The following is a 16,640-nucleotide window of genomic DNA, read 5'->3' on the forward strand; positions in this document are numbered from 1 at the left end:
ATGAGTGTGGGAGTTTCCCTTCCCTTTTTACTTTGTGGAGCATTCTGAGAAGTGCTGTCTTCTTCTTAACAGCATGGGGCAATGTGGCTGTGAACCCATCCCATACTGTGTGAGACTCTGTGGGCATGTTTCATTACTGTTTCAGCTAGTCTCCTGTTGCATCTGCTTACGTTGTTTATGTCTTCTTGATTTGATTCTGATAGGTCAAGAATATCTAGGCAAAGTCTTTTTTTTTTTTTTGGTTCTTTTTTTTTTCGGAGCTGGGGACCGAACCCAGGGCCTTGTGCTTCCTAGGTAAGCGCTCTACCACTGAGCTAAATCCCCAGGTCAAGAATATCTAGGAATGTATTTATTTCTTCCAGATTTTCTACATTTTTTTTGGTAATTCAAGTTAAAGTATTGCTTAAGATACTCTACATTTTATTTCAAGATATTGTAATATTCCCTTTTCATCTTCAAATTCTTTTTTTTTCCCCAATTCCACTCCTTCTTAAAAGGGGGGAAAATATCCATAGGAGGGGATATGGAAGCAAAGTTTAGAGCAGCAACTCAAGGAATGGCCATTTAGAGCCTGACCCACATGTGGCCCATATATATATACAGCCACCAAAACCAGATAAGATTGATGAAGCTAAAAAATGCATGCTGAAAGGGACCCGAAATAAATCTCTCCTGAGAGACACAGCCAGAGCATGTCCAATACAGAGGTCAATGCTAGTGGCAAACCATTGAACTGAGAACAGGACCCCCTGGGGGGAATTAGAGGAAGGATTGAAAGAGCTGAAGGGGCTTGCAACCCCATAAGAACAACAATGCCAACCAACCAGAGCTTCCAGGGACTGAACCACTACCCAAAGACTACACATGGACTGACCCAGGGCTCCAACTGCATATGTAGCAGAGAATAGTCTTGTTGGGGCACCAGGGGAAGGGGAAGCCCTTGGTCTTGCCAAGGTTGGACCCCCAGTGCAGGGGAACATGGGGGGGCAGGAAGGGGGGTGGATGGGGGGGATACCCGTATGGGGGAGGGGGAGGGGATGGGAGATTATGGACAGGAAACCGGGAAGGGGAATAACATTTGAAATGTAAGTAAGAAATATATCTAATAAAAATTTTTTTTAAAAAATAATAAACAGATGGGTCACTCTTTTACCCCCGTTTTCACCCAAGAAGCAAAGGGGAAATTCTATACTTTGTGCTAACATTATATGAACTAGAGTGGAAAGTCAGGGTGAAATTTTGCCCATATTAGGGCTCTACCATCTATCGGGAAGTGTGGGATGATGTCATTAAGCAGGTGAGGCAGGTACAGGATAGAAGGAGGCCTGACATTGGACGAGAAGGAAGGATGGTGGGGAGAAAATTTGAGGGAAGAGGAGGAGACTGGAATGGGAGGAGGAAGCTGTGAAGAGAACATGGAGACTGACGTTAAGATTCTACTCTGTGTATTTACAGGTTGTTATGAATATTCATCTCCAAATTCTTAACTTGGTGCCTTCTATCCATCTATTTCTATCCATCTATATCTATCCATCTATATCTATCTACCTATTTATCTATCTCCATTCTCCCTTTACGGCCTTATGTAACCATAAAGACTTACTCAGACTTACTCATCTTACTATATAGCTGAGGATAACCCTGATAGTCTGACCCTCTACCTCTACCATAGACATGCACCACCATGAACCAGTTTGAGCTGACACTGAGGGTCAAGTCCGCCACTTCACTGCACTCTGCAAACCCAGTGACACCTCAGCCCTTCTCTCTTTAGTTTGTCAGTCTTGCTTATCTTTTCCAAGAAGCAGCGTTTTGATTGGCTAATCCCAAGTCTCGCTCCTCTACCCCTACTCCCTTCTCTACTTCCGCTCCACCACCTACTGTTTGTGCTTTCAGCTCCTTCTTGCTCTTGCTTTTCTAGGTAGTGGGGGCAGGGGGATCGTTAGGTGTTTAAATTTCAGATTACACTGATTCATTTTTCCTTTTATCTTGTTAAACATCTTTTAAAAAGCATATATATATATATATATATATATATATATATATATATATATATGGGTACTTTGTCTGCATGTGCATCTGCACATCAGAAGACAGCATCGGACGGTTGTGAGCCACCGTGTGGTGCTAGGAAACAAATTCAGACCTTCCCAAGAGCATTAAGTGTTCCTAACCACTGAGCCATATCTCCAGCTACTTATTTTATTTTATTTCTGAGATAGCGTTTCACTATGTAACCTTGGCTGGCCTGGATCTCACTACGTAGACCAGGCTGGCCTCAAACTCACAGAAACCACAGGCCTTTGCCTCCTGAGTGCTGGGATTAAAAGACAGGCACCACCACACTCAGCCTTACTCTGGTCTTTTTATTGTAAGCACTGATAGCCATGGATAGGTGTGGCCTTTGCAGTCTGCATGGAGCCATTTACATTTAAGGGTATCACCGAGAGATGTTTACTACTTCATGTCACTTTGCTGGTTGTTTTTCTGGGTGGATGGATTCTTTTCCATTGCTGTTGGGAAGTTGCTGGTTTACTGTGTTGGTCGTAGCTTTGTCCATCTGTCCTTCCAGAAATATAGTATTTCCTCTGCTCTTCTGTTGAGGATCCTTTCCCTCCTCTGTGGAGAGAGAGTATTACAATATTGTGTAAGCATCTTCTGCAGTGCTGGCTTGCTGGCCATGAACTGCCCTGGACTGTGCTTTTCCTAAAGTGCCCTTACTTCACAATCAAATTTAACAGATACTTGCTGGATACGATGATCGAGGTCATTGATTATTTACTTTCAGCAGTTACAGTGTGCAATCCATCCTTTCCTGGATGAGAGAGGTGATGTCACTGCGTGTCTCTGTAGGCGAGTTGGTACTTTCCCACGACACTCCATTTATTTTCTTTCCTCGTATTTTTGACATTTTGGAAAGTACCTTTGGCAGCCCCGTCAGTCTGGAATTCTAAATGCCTCTTGTATTTGGCGGTCTGTTTTCATTCTCTAGATCTGGAAGATTTTCTGTTACAAGTGACTTGAGTTGGCAAGGAAACAGTAACAATCTAAGAAAGTCTGACAGCCTAGGAGGAACCTGTGGGGAAAGAAGCCCAGTGTGGTAGCTCACACCTGGAATCCCAGCGTTTGGAAAGCTCAGCAATCTCACGAGTTCAAGGCCAGCCTGGGGTAGAGAAGGAGAAATGAAAAAAAAAAAAAAAAAAACAAGGAAAACAAAAAGATTTGCTCATAGTGACAAAGCAACTATGAATAAAACGAGATAAATAGAAACATAAAATATATCCATTTGGGGATAATTTGTAATATGGTAAAAAATGAAAATATTCCTAAAAGTGTAGTTAGTGGGAATGTAAGGCAAAGAAGGAGAAGGAAGAAAGGCGGAGTGTGGAAGCAGCCTCTTTCTGGTCTTAGAAACCTGGAGAGGTGGCTCAGCCATAGAGGATTTACCTTCCTCGTCAAGCACTGAGTTTGGTCCCCAGCACCACTTCAGATGGCTCACAGCCACCTGTAACTCCAGCTGTAGGGGATCTGACACCCATTTCTGGCCTCCACGGTCACTGGCACATACACAGGACACATATGTACACCCCAGGCACACACAGGAAATAAATCGATCTTTAAAAAGAGAAAACTAGGGGTTGGGGATTTAGCTCAGTGGTAGAGTGCTTGCCTAGCAAGCGCAAGGCCCTGGGTTCGGTCCCCAGCTCCGGGGAAAAAAAAAAAGAGAGAGAGAGAGAGAAAACTGGACACTGCCTGTTGTGTATCAGGGAAGCCAGTTGGACTTAGGGACTCTCCCCGTGTTTATGTTGGTGTTGACTGGCATGCCCGATTCGCGAGACCCCCAAAACGACCACCAAGAAACTGTATCCGATGCAAATACAAGAAAGTCTATTTGTGAGCTCAGCTCAGACTTGCTTGATCTGCCCTGACGCTGCAGGGTAGGACGGCAGCAGCGAGGCTTAGGGAATCAGGGTTTATAAAGGAAAAAACCTGCAGGCGCAAGTGGGGGCAGGAGGGGAGAGGGAGGGGTGTGGGGAAGGGTCTTCTGTGCCATGGAGTTCCGTGATTGGGAAAGAGTGTACTGGGGAATGGGCCAAACCGCAAGCGGTGTTTCTAAATCAAAAAAGAGAATAACACAATCGGGTGTTGATTTTCCCGCTGACTGATCCACTGTGAATGCAGGTGGGTGCATCTGGTTCAGCTGAGAATGGACATCTCATGGTCCTTCTTTGAACTGGGAGGTCCCGGTACCTTGGTGGTGGGGGAGGCGGAAGGGCTGTGACAACCGCCAATTTCCCCTTTGTTTTTTAAACAGAGACTTCCCAGTACCTGGGAGGGTGGGGAACTGGAGACTGACAGTTCCTGTTTCACTGGCCCTGTGCTGCACAAGCGTCCAGCACCCCCAGCACCTGATCGTCACTTCAGTAGCTTCTCTCTGCACGCCAGGGGCTTCTGCTGCTCTTGCTTAGTTTCACAGTCTGTGGGCAGGGCAGTTTGTCTCACCCTCCTGAAGTTGCCCAGATCCTACTCACTGGCTAACTTGAAAATGTCTCCCAGGCGGAATGTGGGCAGCCACCACAGCACTGAGATCTGTTCAGGCGGAGGACCTGTTTTAGTGCTTTCAAAACTATTAATCACTTTGTTCTCAGCCCTAGCTGTGAAGGGCGGAGAGGTGGCCCCAGAGGCTGAGTCACACACGGTCCTCGGGTCCTCAGGTCAGGGATATTTTCAGCTTGTCAACACTCACCCTTACTGTTCTGCAGAATTTCCTCCCAGGACTTCAGACTGTGACACTTAGATTCAGACTCTCTGACAGCAGCACTTCCCTGTTATGTCAGCCAGGAGATTGACAGGCCCAACTGGATTAACTCTTATGTTTTGAGTAGCTTGGAATCTTAGGTCTCCATCCAGGCCAGAGAAATTGCTTTTCTCCAAGGAGCCTTGATCAAAGCTATTGTAGCATTAACAGAAAGAAAAAAAAAAAAAAAAAGAAAGTGAGTTTGACATCTTCTAGCCTGGCTCTTAGACCAGTTCCTGCCTTGACAAGTTGATCTTTAAAGGTCAAGAACTAAGCTTTCTCCTCTTGTCCCACAGATTTGGAGGAGCTCACTGCATATCCTATTATCTCAGCTAAATGAGCATGTCTTATTAGTTTTGAGGTCTATCCCAAGAGGCCTGCTGTCAGCCACTCCTACCCAGGGCTCCTTTTGGCTGAGAGAACCCATCTCTTTTCCATGTTCCAGCTAAGGAGTTGAAGCTAGTTTGGAAGGGGACTGTGGCAGGAAAGGTCACATGTTCATACTTCTCCAGCATCACGACCCTCTGAGCAGGTAGCAGACTGGCCCGTTCCTCTGTGGAAATTGAAAGTCATTGACTAATAGGGCCTGGCAGATAAAGACACAGCTGATCGGATCTTTGACAAACGGCCTTCATTACAGTCCACCTCAAGATGACATAGAAGTCAGATCTTTAGATGCCAATCCATTCCCAAATTCCTAAACAGAATACCAAATTTCTGAATTAAGCTAATTTAAAGATTCGATTCCTGGGTTTGGCCTGTGTGTCAGGCAGTACAGAGCTGTTACGTTTTCATTAACGTGTGCATTATGAACCTGTAGAAAGAATTCTTAGGTCATAAGATCAGCCAGAAAAACTAAAAATAAATAAATAAGTGAGTAAAAATTGAAAAACTACACATTAATATTGCCACAAGCTGGGATAGTCATGTTAGTGCTGGCTTTTGGATAGAGTTGGGTCTCAGGAGGACCCTGACAAATTACTAGGGACTGAGGAGTTTGGTAGAAGAGTTATTAACTCCCTGAGCAGAGAGATGAATGGGTAACACCATGCTAGGGGTTCCAAGGAGAGCCCTGGCACAGTCAGAGACCTCATGCCTTCTTTTCATACTGTCTGTCTGGGAGAAGGTGCACAGCAAGAACCTGCAGCTGGGTCCTTGATTTGTGGCAGGAGGCAGGAAAGGGGACAGGGAACAGGATATGGCACCACTTTAATGTCCCTGTCAGCAATATTCACTGAGAAGTGACCTCTTAAGAAATATGACTTGAGCTAGCTGTAATCCCAGGACACAGAGACTGAGGCAAAAGGGTCATCACATGCTCAAGACTGGATTACAAAATGTATATACCAGGCCAGCCAGCAGTACATGAGAAATAAGTGTCTCAAAAATTGTGTGTGTGTGTGTGTGTGTGTGTGTGTGTGTGTGTGTGTGTACACGTGTGCACACATGAGTTTGGCTTGGGAAAATGTCATAATGCCATTGTAGTGCATAATTAAGATATACTCATAAAAAAACATTTTAGGGGTCTGGAGAAATGGCCTCACAGTTAGGAGTGTACCCTTCTCTTATAGAGGACACAATTTCATTTCACAGCTTCAGTGACAGGGGCTCACGAATGCCTGTAACTCCAGTTGTACTTGGAGGTAACATCTCTGACCTCCAAGGGCCACCGCACTCCTATGTGCGTACCCTAGCCCGTGAATACACGGACACATAAATAAAAATTTTTAAAAATATTTCCTAAATGGAAAACTAACTCAAAAGCAAGCAGACTATCCTTCCAAAGAGGGCTGGGAGTGTAACAACGGCAGAGTGTTTGAGCCTACAGGTTACACCCTCAGCACCGTACGCAAAGGTATGGAAATAAATCCACTTAACATGTACTTAAAATACTTATCCTGAGCTACAGGTACAGCCCGATACCACAGCATGCGCTTAGCTTGCCCCAAAGCGGATGTAACCTGATTAAACCAACCACTGAAAGGCAAATATGTATTCTCTCATTTGTCTTTCCAAAATTTCATATAAACACAGAAAATCACACATGTATGTGTATGTATGTAACATATATGTATATAGAAGTAAAACTGTCTATCAGGACAAAGAGAGACAACATAAGGAATGAGAAGGATACAGGGATGTGAGAGGGAATGTGTTCCATGTGTAATATATACACACGAAGCTTAAACGTCACATAATTACAACAAGTCTAGGACTCAAAATTATCTTTTTTTCTTTCAGGATGACTTTGGGCATCTTTGCAAATTGTATATTCTGCTTAAAAGTCAAGTACTTACCTCGTCAGCAGAAGAAAAAGCTGCAAACTGATATTAAGGAAAATGGCGGAAAGTTTTCCTTTTTATTAAACCCTCAGGTATTTCCAAATCTCACCAGTTACTGTCTGATTAATAGGATGTGTTCGGGGAACACTGCTCGTGACCAGAGAGTAAGCAGAGGAGACTGGGCAGGTGACAACATGAGAAGGCTGGAGACACTGAGACATGGCCCCCTTGGGGATAGACCAGAAGAAGCAGAGGATGCCGGAGGACCCAGCCCAGCCCAGCCCAGCTCAGCCCAGCCCAGCCCAGCCCAGCCCAGACTGTTCTACTCTGAGCAGTTTATAACACTGTCTCTACCTTGTCAACCTGATCTTTGGGGCTTAGCCATAGATGTAAATAGAATTTCAGAGCAGCACCAGTTCTCAAAAGAGAAAAGTCATACTGTGCACGTTTGCAAAGGGCACACGGCTGGGGGCGGAAGTGCAGTGTGAACGAATCTTTCTGTGGTAGCTTATGGAATACAAGCTGAAGGAGGCTACTGGGCCTCAAGAGAATTGTAGCTCTCAACGTTTAGATACAGAGTTTCACAAGTGGATGTAGTCTTGAAAAATGTTAAGGCAATGTCCTCTTTTATTTAAAAAGAAAAAGGCAATATGGAAGTCTAAAGGCATTATGTCCCAGACTATCTGACCCTGTCCTTAGTTCTTCCTTCTGTTGATAGGTCTGACCCTGGCCTACTCCGTCCCAGGCAGTAGCCACAGTGAGCCTCATCTGTTCTGAGAGGCAAGGTCAGCTCCAGCAGGGTATTCCATTCACCTCCAGTTCAGGCAGAGCAGTACAGACCTCTATCACAGGGAGACTCCCAGCCTCACCACATTCATGGGTGGAAAAGTAATCCACTTAAAAGTAATAAGTAAGCTGCCTCCTGGGTGAGAGTTGCCCATGGTCTCTGGTGTTCAGGAAACTCTTACATACTGTATATGAAACATTTTGGATTCTTACTCTTCCTCTCCCTCCTCCTCCTTCTTCCCAATGTATATAAATGTTTGAAGTATGCAAAGGAGACACAAAGCCAGATGTGGTGGCATGTGTCTATAATCCCAGCACGTGGAAGGCTGAGGCTGGAGGATTAAATTCCTGACCAGGCTGGGCTACATAGTGAAAATGCAATAAAACAACAATAAGTAAGCATATGTATGTATGTTTGTATGTATATATGTATATATGTATATGTGTATATATGTATATGTGTATGCATGCACATGTGTGCGTGAAGTTATACCTGTTGTCTATAAAGAAGAGCTCTAGAAAGTTCTATGAGGAACAGATCATAGTAGCACCTCTGGGGGAGGGCACTGGGAGCAGTAGGCAGGGAGGATTAGCAAATACCTATCACTGCTTTATAAACGCTTACACCATGCATGCTGTATAAATCTGGAGGCTGGGGTGATGGTTCAGTGGGTAAAGTGCTGGCCACACCATTGTGAAGACCTGAGTTTGGACCCCCAGAACTCATGTAAATGAAGAAGCACGGTCTGTAATCCTTCAGCCCCCACAGTGAACCGGGGGAAAATCAGAAGAATCCCTGTAACCTCGTGCAATATCTGTGGCAAGTGACAAAGAAGAGACCCTATCGCAAACAAGGTGGATGGTGAAGACTGACACCCACTGCCATCCTCTGACTTCCACACGCACAGTGTGGCTTATGTGCCACACTCACACAGAGGAGCAAACACATCACACACATGCACACGTGTGTGCAGCCCCAGCTTTTTCAAAAACTACATAGAACTACAAAGTAATTTTGTACCTCCCTCTCTTGACTAAAGAGATAATAGACCAGAACGTAAAGATGTGTACATGATACTGTTCACAGCATGGAGGACTGAAGCCACCTGTAATGTTACCTCCCACATGCGTAGTCTGATCACCGTGGCTTAGGGCAGGGGATGTAGCTTGGTGGCAGAGTGCTTCCCTAGCAGGTCACAGCCCTAGGTTGGATCTAGAACTTGGAGGTTTGGATGGGACAGCCTGTTTTTGTTTGTTTCAGTTTTTCTAAAACTGTAAATTATGTTTCTCTGAAATCGCTGTGAGCTTCCTTACCTCTCTGGGTACAGAGTCAAATGCTGTTCTTACGTTTCACTTTTACCGCTGTGTGACAGACTTGCCATTTATCCGCAGTGCACACACGTCATCGTTGACAGTGCTGACGTCCTGAGCCGGTGTCATCTGAACTCCATCCAGAAGAACGATGTCCAGATAGCAAACCCAGCCTTCATCGAGGACTCGGTCAGACAGCGCAGACTCCTGGATGTGAAGAATTACGATCCCATGTCGCCGGCTGGGGCAGCGCCTCCAGCTGAAAAGATCAGTTCCAGTGAACTCGTCCTGCCGAGCGCTCACTATGTTATACATGGTAGACACTTTGACATGTCAGAGGTGTTATGGGGGAAAAATGTCCAGAAATACTACAAATTAGTTATGTTTCATTTGACCTCAGAAACAAGAAACAAAATCCTGAGAGACCACAGGCCAACTCAGCAACAGATCGAGATTTTTTTCTACTCTGGTCAGACTCAAAATGACTAGTCAACCCTGGTGGTTTCAGAATATTTGATATACAATTTTAAAAAATATTATATTTTAATTAATTTTTTTTGCTTATGTGTGTGAATGCATGTCCCATGGTACACTTGTGGAGGTCAGAGGTCAGTCGACCTGGGGTATTATCATCCTATGGGATGCTGTCCACCTCCTTTCCAACAGGGCCTCAGTGGTATGGAGCTCACTAATTAGCCTACGATGGCTGCCAAAGGAACTCCACCTCCCCAGCGCTTGGATTACAGGATCGCCCAGCCGAACTCAGCTTTGCGAGGACCTCATGCCTGCCAAGTAAACGCCTTACCAGCCGGGCACCCCAGCCTCTGCGTACACTTTTAACTGGGGATAGAGTGATACTTGATGTTTTTAAAGTTAGCACTGGGCTGGTAAGATGGTGCAGGGGGTCGCTGGAGCCTAGGAGTCCAGGGCCAGCCTAGGCAACTGCTGAAACTCCCTAAACCAAATAAACCAGTAAAACAAAAACACCGCTGAGGCTGGCAGCGCAGCTCAGCAGCAGACTGCTCAGCCAGGACACGTAAGGCCCCAAGTCTGAGTCCCCAGAACACTGAAGGGGAGGGGAATATACAGCCAATCTCTGTATGTAAGAATCATAACAAGCCCGACTGCGGTGGGCACACCTTTAATCCCGGTGCCTGGGAGGCAGGTGGTGGGTTCCAGGCCAGCCTGGTCTACACAGTGAGTTCTAGGGTTCTAGGGCAGCCAGAGATATACAGAGAAAGCCTGTCTTGAAAAATCAAAAAAAATAAAAAATAAAATAAAATAAAATAAAAAATAAAAATAGAAAAATAAAAAAAAATAGCAGTTAGTTTAACAGTAATTAATTGTAAAGCTTTGAATTGTCAGCAAGTTCTCTTTTTAATTCTAGAAGTGCAAATAGAAGATCCGCCTTTGGACAACACCCCGGAGAAAGAAAACATCGAAGTCGTTGAGTAAGTGAAGTACCCTGTTAGTGTCAACCGTAGTATTACAATTGCAAATGATGCCGAGGGTGGGATGTAAGCCAGCACGTGGGAGGCTGAGGCAGGGCCGAGCTGCCACTAAAACCAAACCAAACAAGCGAAGGACAGGTGACACGGTGGGCTTCTTCATATTGTAAAAGGACTCGACATAGCCCAGAATACTGATGCCATTGCTAGGAGCCAGAGCCCCTACCAGGCACAGTGACCAGAGAAGCCAGCAGCCTGCCCTCCCCTCCCTGTGCACCCAAGGTTCTGGGTGTTAGTGCTAAGGAATGACGAAGAGGAGGGTGGAGATTTCCCTGATCATTCCTTACTGTGTGCACAAGTTAAATGCTCACGCTCCAGCCACAAATATGTAAAATCAGAAAACAGTAATAAATTAGTTATGCAGAAGACGGCTCCAACTGGTTCTCACAGTTGTTTTAGAAACCTAAGGATTTGCTGTACCTTCTGGGGACTTATTACATACATAAGGAATTAGGGGCTCTCCTGGAAGGTTCTGTGTGGTCTAAAGTTCCATTTCAATCATAAATGTTGAATTATACAAATTTCAGGGTCTCTGCGGAGAATGTTGAAATTCCTCCCTTTCTTCAGGACTTTGAAGTTGTGAAATATAACGTCTTGAAAAAAGTAAGAGTCTGATTTGCACCTTGGGAAAAGAAACTGAACGATTTCTGAAAACATTTCCTCTTTGGTGATTTTCTCATTATTTTGAAAAATTGTCCATATTCTGAATATTGTATATCCTGTAGCACGAGTTGGTTTACTATTCAGAAAATGTTTGTTTAAACTTTTGCCTGGGGTGGTGGCTCATGCCCACAGTCCCAGCATTAAGAGGTCAAGGCGGAGGGTTCCGAGTTCAGGGACAGACCTAGCTACACAACGAAACCCCTTCTCAAGTAAAACCAAAAGTTAAGTGAATTTTAACAGAAAGAAAACAAACTTTTAGTGTTCTTCATGAAAGTAATTCATGCTCACAATACATAATGTTTGTTTTTGAGACAGGATCTCGTATCCCAGGCTAACCTCAGACTTACTACCAGTGGAAAATGACTTTGAACCTCCTGATCCTCCTGCCTCTGCCCCCCAGATGCTGGGTTTGCAGTGTGTGCACCCAGTTTATGCGACACTTGGGATCAGGGCTTCAGGCCTGCTCAGCAAGCTACACTCCAGCCACTCACAACACACAATTAACGATATAAAACGTCAATATGGCGTTAGAGATGAACCTCTCCCCCGTCATTTACAGTTTCTCATATCTGGACAGGACAGATCGACATCAGATATTTATGCCATGTTGAATTATTCCTTTTATGTTAAAGGAAAGCTGAAAATTTTACTGCACAGTTACACAAATTAAAATCAACATTTGATCGCTTCTCGGCCTTTTGGCTAAGATCAAGTGTAAAATCAACATTTGCCCTTGAAGTGGTGTCCCACTTATATTTCTAGATGCTTAAATAAAATATAAATGTTAAAGGGTACTTTCCTCTATAGTAAGAAAAACGTGAAAAGCAACAAACATACTATAAACACAGAGAAAATGAAATACAAAAATATTGATAGCGATTATATCTCTGTGATTCTGACTCTCTTGGCACTTCTGTGTTGTCTAAGATTCTTCTCCAGAGGAGCACATTAGCGGGCTTTTCAGACGTGGAGTGTGGCTAGCCCCACAGCTCTGCTCCTAAAACGTACCCTGTATTGCAGATGGGAGCAGACGGAGGCCCAGAGACGGTGGTGGTGGAGCTGCAGAGCTCCCGAGACCCGGGGAGCTCCCCCTTTGTGATAGCAGCACACTTCCTCCTGGCTGAACAAAAGGTAGCGAAGAGCCCCCTCTTCAATCTCTCCTTCCTCCGACTCTTCCTCCTCGGTCTTTTCCTCTTCCCATCTTTTCTCCTTTTTCCTCCTCTTCCTCCTCCCCTTCATCCTCCTCTATTTTTCTCCCCTCCATCTTTTCCTCCTCCTCCTCCTCTTTTCCTCCTTCTCTTCCATCTTTTCCTCTTCCTCCATCTTTTCCTCTTCCTCCTCCATCTTTTCCTCTTCCTCCTCCATCTTTTCCTCTTCCTCCTCCATCTTTTCCTCCTTCTCTTCCATCTTTTCCTCTTCCTCCTCCATCTTTTCCTCCTCCTCCTCTTTTCCTCCTTCTCTTCCATCTTTTCCTCTTCCTCCTCCATCTTTTCCTCCTCCTCCTCCTCTTTTCCTCCTTCTCTTCCATCTTTTCCTCTTCCTCCTCCATCTTTTCCTCCTTCTCTTCCATCTTTTCCTCTTCCTCCTCCATCTTTTCCTCTTCCTCCTCCATCTTTTCCTCCTCCTCATCTTTTCCTCCTTCTCTTCCATCTTTTCCTCTTCCTCCTCCATCTTTTCCTCCTCCTCCTCATCTTTTCCTCCTTCTCTTCCATCTTTTCCTCCTCCTTCATCTTTTCTTCTCCTTCCTCCATCTTTTCCTCTTCCTCCTCCATCTCTTCCCCTTCACCATCTTTTCCTCTTCTTCTTCCTCTATCTTTTCCTCTTTCTCCCCCATCTCTTCCCACTCCTCCATCTTTCCATCCTTTATCGCCCCCCCTTTTTTAAATGAGACAAGGGTCTCACTCTGTATTCCAGGCTGCCTCAAACATGGCAGTCCTCCTCCATTGGCCTCCCTAGTGCTACGATTACTGCCATGAGCCACACACCCGCCTCACACCTGATTCTTCCCTGGGATCCCCTGTGACAGTCCTGACACTGCTGTGCATGGGAAGCACTCAGGGGCTCATGGTCATAGCATGCTGGACATCACAAGGGTGGCTTTGCAAAAGAAGCCATGGCCTTTGTCCTGCATCAAGTACAGAGCCAGTTGTGATCTAAAGCAACTCTGAATTGAAAACGAATCCAGAGCAGCTCCCTAAACGCTAAAGTACACAGCAGGCAGCACCCACCAGGGTGTCTTCTCACAGAGAGTCAGCCGTCTAGATCTACTGTGGCCAGAAACACAGCGGCTGCCAGGCCCGAGTCCATTCTCCAGGGAGGGAGGTCCCCACCTAGATCCGCACAGGCTCTGGAAGCTTCTCATCTCGTCCCTAGCCCAGGTCTCACTCCGATGGACAGGAAACTCACATCGAACTAAGACATGGTTCTAGATGACCATGGAGATGTACCCAGTTCTACACTGCTCTCCAGAGAGGCCAAAGCTCCAGTTTCACCGTGTGTGGCTAAAGTCCTCGTCTCTTTGCAGTTTAGCAGAAATGTCACTACAGTCATAGCTCACTGTGTTTGGGGAGGCGGAAGGCCTGCACTCTGAAACCGATCTCACTCTCGCTTCAGCCTCTCATGTTGGGGTTGAAGTCTACACTACTGTGCCAGCCTTATAGCTGTATCGGGTTCCCATGGGAACAGAGCTAGATCCTTAGTCCAGGGGCAGATGTGTCCATGTAGGAGCCATTTAACCTTGTGCCCCCAAATATGTGACTACTTCATTATTTGGATAAAAAGTAATTCAAAATCAAATCAAACACCATAGTAGACTGTGTTCTGTGTTTATAGAAGAGTAACAGTGCATAGTCCCTACGGTGCTCCTCGGTGGTCTCCCATCCATAGCAAGCTCAGGCCTGAGCACTCTTCGCTGTCCACCTGCCAGGGGTACGCCTCACCTAGCAGCCATGATGGCTGTTCTGTGAAGAGTTTCCTCCTGCTTGCCCCACGTCATGAGGCCCTCAGAGCAGAAATCTCCAAAGTGTTCCATCATTAGGACACTCTCCATCTCTGAGCAAAACATCTGAAATAATAAACTTGTAAAAACAAAAGACGGGGGCCAGAGAGGCGGCCCAGAGCCCAGTGCTCACCTCTTATCCAGAGGATCTGAGTTCGGCTCTCAGCATCCATTTTTAACAATTGAAAAAAAAGAAAGAAAAAGGAAAAAGAAAAGCTTTCTTCTCAGCGATAGAAGCCTTGTGTAGCGGGTTTGAGGCCTCTGTGGTTCTCTTTGGCCCTGGGACGATTAAAATCTAAACTCTAGCATCTACCTTTTAAATGGAGTGGCTTGAGCATATACTTTATTTCTATAGGTTTCAGAGATACCCTGCAGTGAACAGTCTAGGAGGGTGACATCTTCCTGTAGCTGGACACTTCAGAGTCAGGCCTAGCCATCATCTAGGGGACATCAGGACACCCAAGTGGGGACGATCTCCCTCTGTTGTCTGGGATCAGCATAAGTCGAGTTGCTCCCTGTCATGGGATGGGTTTCCAAGAAGAGCTGGAAGCCTCCACTGCAGGAGGAGCCCGTGCCTTTCACATCATTTGTCTGACCACAGAGCTTTTCTGCCCTCTCCCAGGCCGGCAGCTCATTTTGTTTTGACTGATGCCTGCCCCCAGCAGTACCATCCTTTATAAGGTATTTTTTTTTCTCCTTTCCAAACCTTGGTTGGCCTTCCACATTTCTGAAAAGGAGTAGGATGCCAGTCTTCAAAGTTCATTAAACCAGTGTGGAAACAAAGACTCCATAGGCTCTGACCAAGTGCTGGGATGAACGCTTCCCTTCCCCATTAGGAGTCCTTTCTCTCTTCTGCTTTTTCCTCCCTTAACTCCACCTTTAAAGGCTATCTTTGTAAAGAACTGAATGTTTAAGTGTTCCTTTGCATCGCTTTTTGGCCTTTTGGCTGAGATCAAGGGTAGTGTTCCTTTTCTACACTGTGATAAAAACACCCTGACCAAAGCAAAGTACTGGAAATGAGTAAATAGGACGCTTGAAGCTGGAAACAAAGCTGCCCCGCCCTCATGATGCACGTCCTCCCCGCCCCCGGCAAAGCCACACCTCTAAGCCACCTCAAAACAAACAAACAAACAAACAAACAAACAAAAAAACCAACTAGGGGCCACGCTCTGCCATCAGGGCCTGTGGGAGACATTTTCATTCACCATCATAGTAATCCCTGAACGCCATGACAGGATGTAGTCACTGAAGATGAGTGTGTACTGAGTTTCTGTGTCTCTTCCGTGTGCTGCAATCCCCAGACGAGAAGAGCGAGCACTGGAAAGCAAACCTCCAAAGGTGCAATCGAGTATTATGAGAGTTATGTGGAAGACCTGAAGAGACAAGGATTCCTGCTCCAAGAGCACTTCACGGCCGAAGCAACGCAGTTAGCATCCGAGAAGCTGCAGGCAGTAAGCTGGCTTTGATTCGATTGTGTCGGGCCGACTGAACTGGGAGGCGTGCTGTGGGATGGTTGTTTGGTTTGGTTTGGTATTTTAGATAGTCTCTCACTCTAGTCCAGGATGGCATCAAACTCAGACAAACATCCTGCTCCAGCCTCCTAACTGCTGAGATTCTAGATGGGCACCATCATACCCAGATGGCTGATTTTTTTTCTTTCCTTTTTTTTTTTTTTTTATTAAAGCAAAGTCATGCAACTCTGGCTGGCTTAGAAGCTTAGAACTCATTATGTAGACCAGGTTAGCCTTAAATTCACAGAGATTCACCTGCCTCTGTTTCCTGGGTGCTGTGGTTAAAGGCTTGTGCTTCCGTGCCCAGCAATTTGAATATATTTTTTAGTTATTTTATGTGTATGGATGTTTTGCCTCCTGTCTGTGTGTTACCTGTACTGACAGGAGCCAAAAGAGGGCATCGCATTCTCTGGAACTGGAGTTACAAATGGTTATGAGCCGATATGTAGGTGCTGGCAGTCAAGCCTAGGTCCCCTTGAAGGCAGTACTTGCTCTTAACCACTGAGCCATCTCTCTAGTCTTCTTTCAATATTTTTAATAGAAATATTAATATTTTTGGTCAACCATGGAGGCTTACACTTATAATCCAAGCATCTTGAAGGATGAGTTGAGAGGATCTGGGGTTCAAGTTTATTCAAACCTAAATAGTATCTTTGAAGTCAGCCGTGGGGGTTGGAGAGATGGCTCAGTGGTTGAGCGCACTGACTGCTCTTCCAGAGGTCCTGAGTTCAAATCCAGCAACCACATGGTGGCTCACAACCATCTGTAATGGGATCTGATGCC

General features: G+C 45.5%; 1 protein-coding gene across 1 annotated transcript in view; it reads left to right on the forward strand.

Moving 5' to 3' along the window:
* Parp4 (poly (ADP-ribose) polymerase family, member 4) overlaps window positions 1–16,640 on the forward strand; it is a 102,290-nt gene that overhangs the window by 3,459 nt on the left and 82,191 nt on the right. Inside the window, exons 2-7 of the mRNA NM_001427093.1 lie at window positions 7,040–7,172; window positions 9,259–9,493; window positions 10,565–10,628; window positions 11,213–11,288; window positions 12,369–12,479; window positions 15,648–15,797. Of these exons, the coding sequence (NP_001414022.1) occupies window positions 7,041–7,172; window positions 9,259–9,493; window positions 10,565–10,628; window positions 11,213–11,288; window positions 12,369–12,479; window positions 15,648–15,797 (768 nt within the window). The 5' untranslated portion in view covers window position 7,040. The remainder of the gene's footprint in view (window positions 1–7,039; window positions 7,173–9,258; window positions 9,494–10,564; window positions 10,629–11,212; window positions 11,289–12,368; window positions 12,480–15,647; window positions 15,798–16,640) is intronic.

This window comes from Rattus norvegicus, chromosome 15, assembly GCF_036323735.1.
Source record: "Rattus norvegicus strain BN/NHsdMcwi chromosome 15, GRCr8, whole genome shotgun sequence".
Taxonomy (NCBI): domain Eukaryota; kingdom Metazoa; phylum Chordata; class Mammalia; order Rodentia; family Muridae; genus Rattus; species Rattus norvegicus.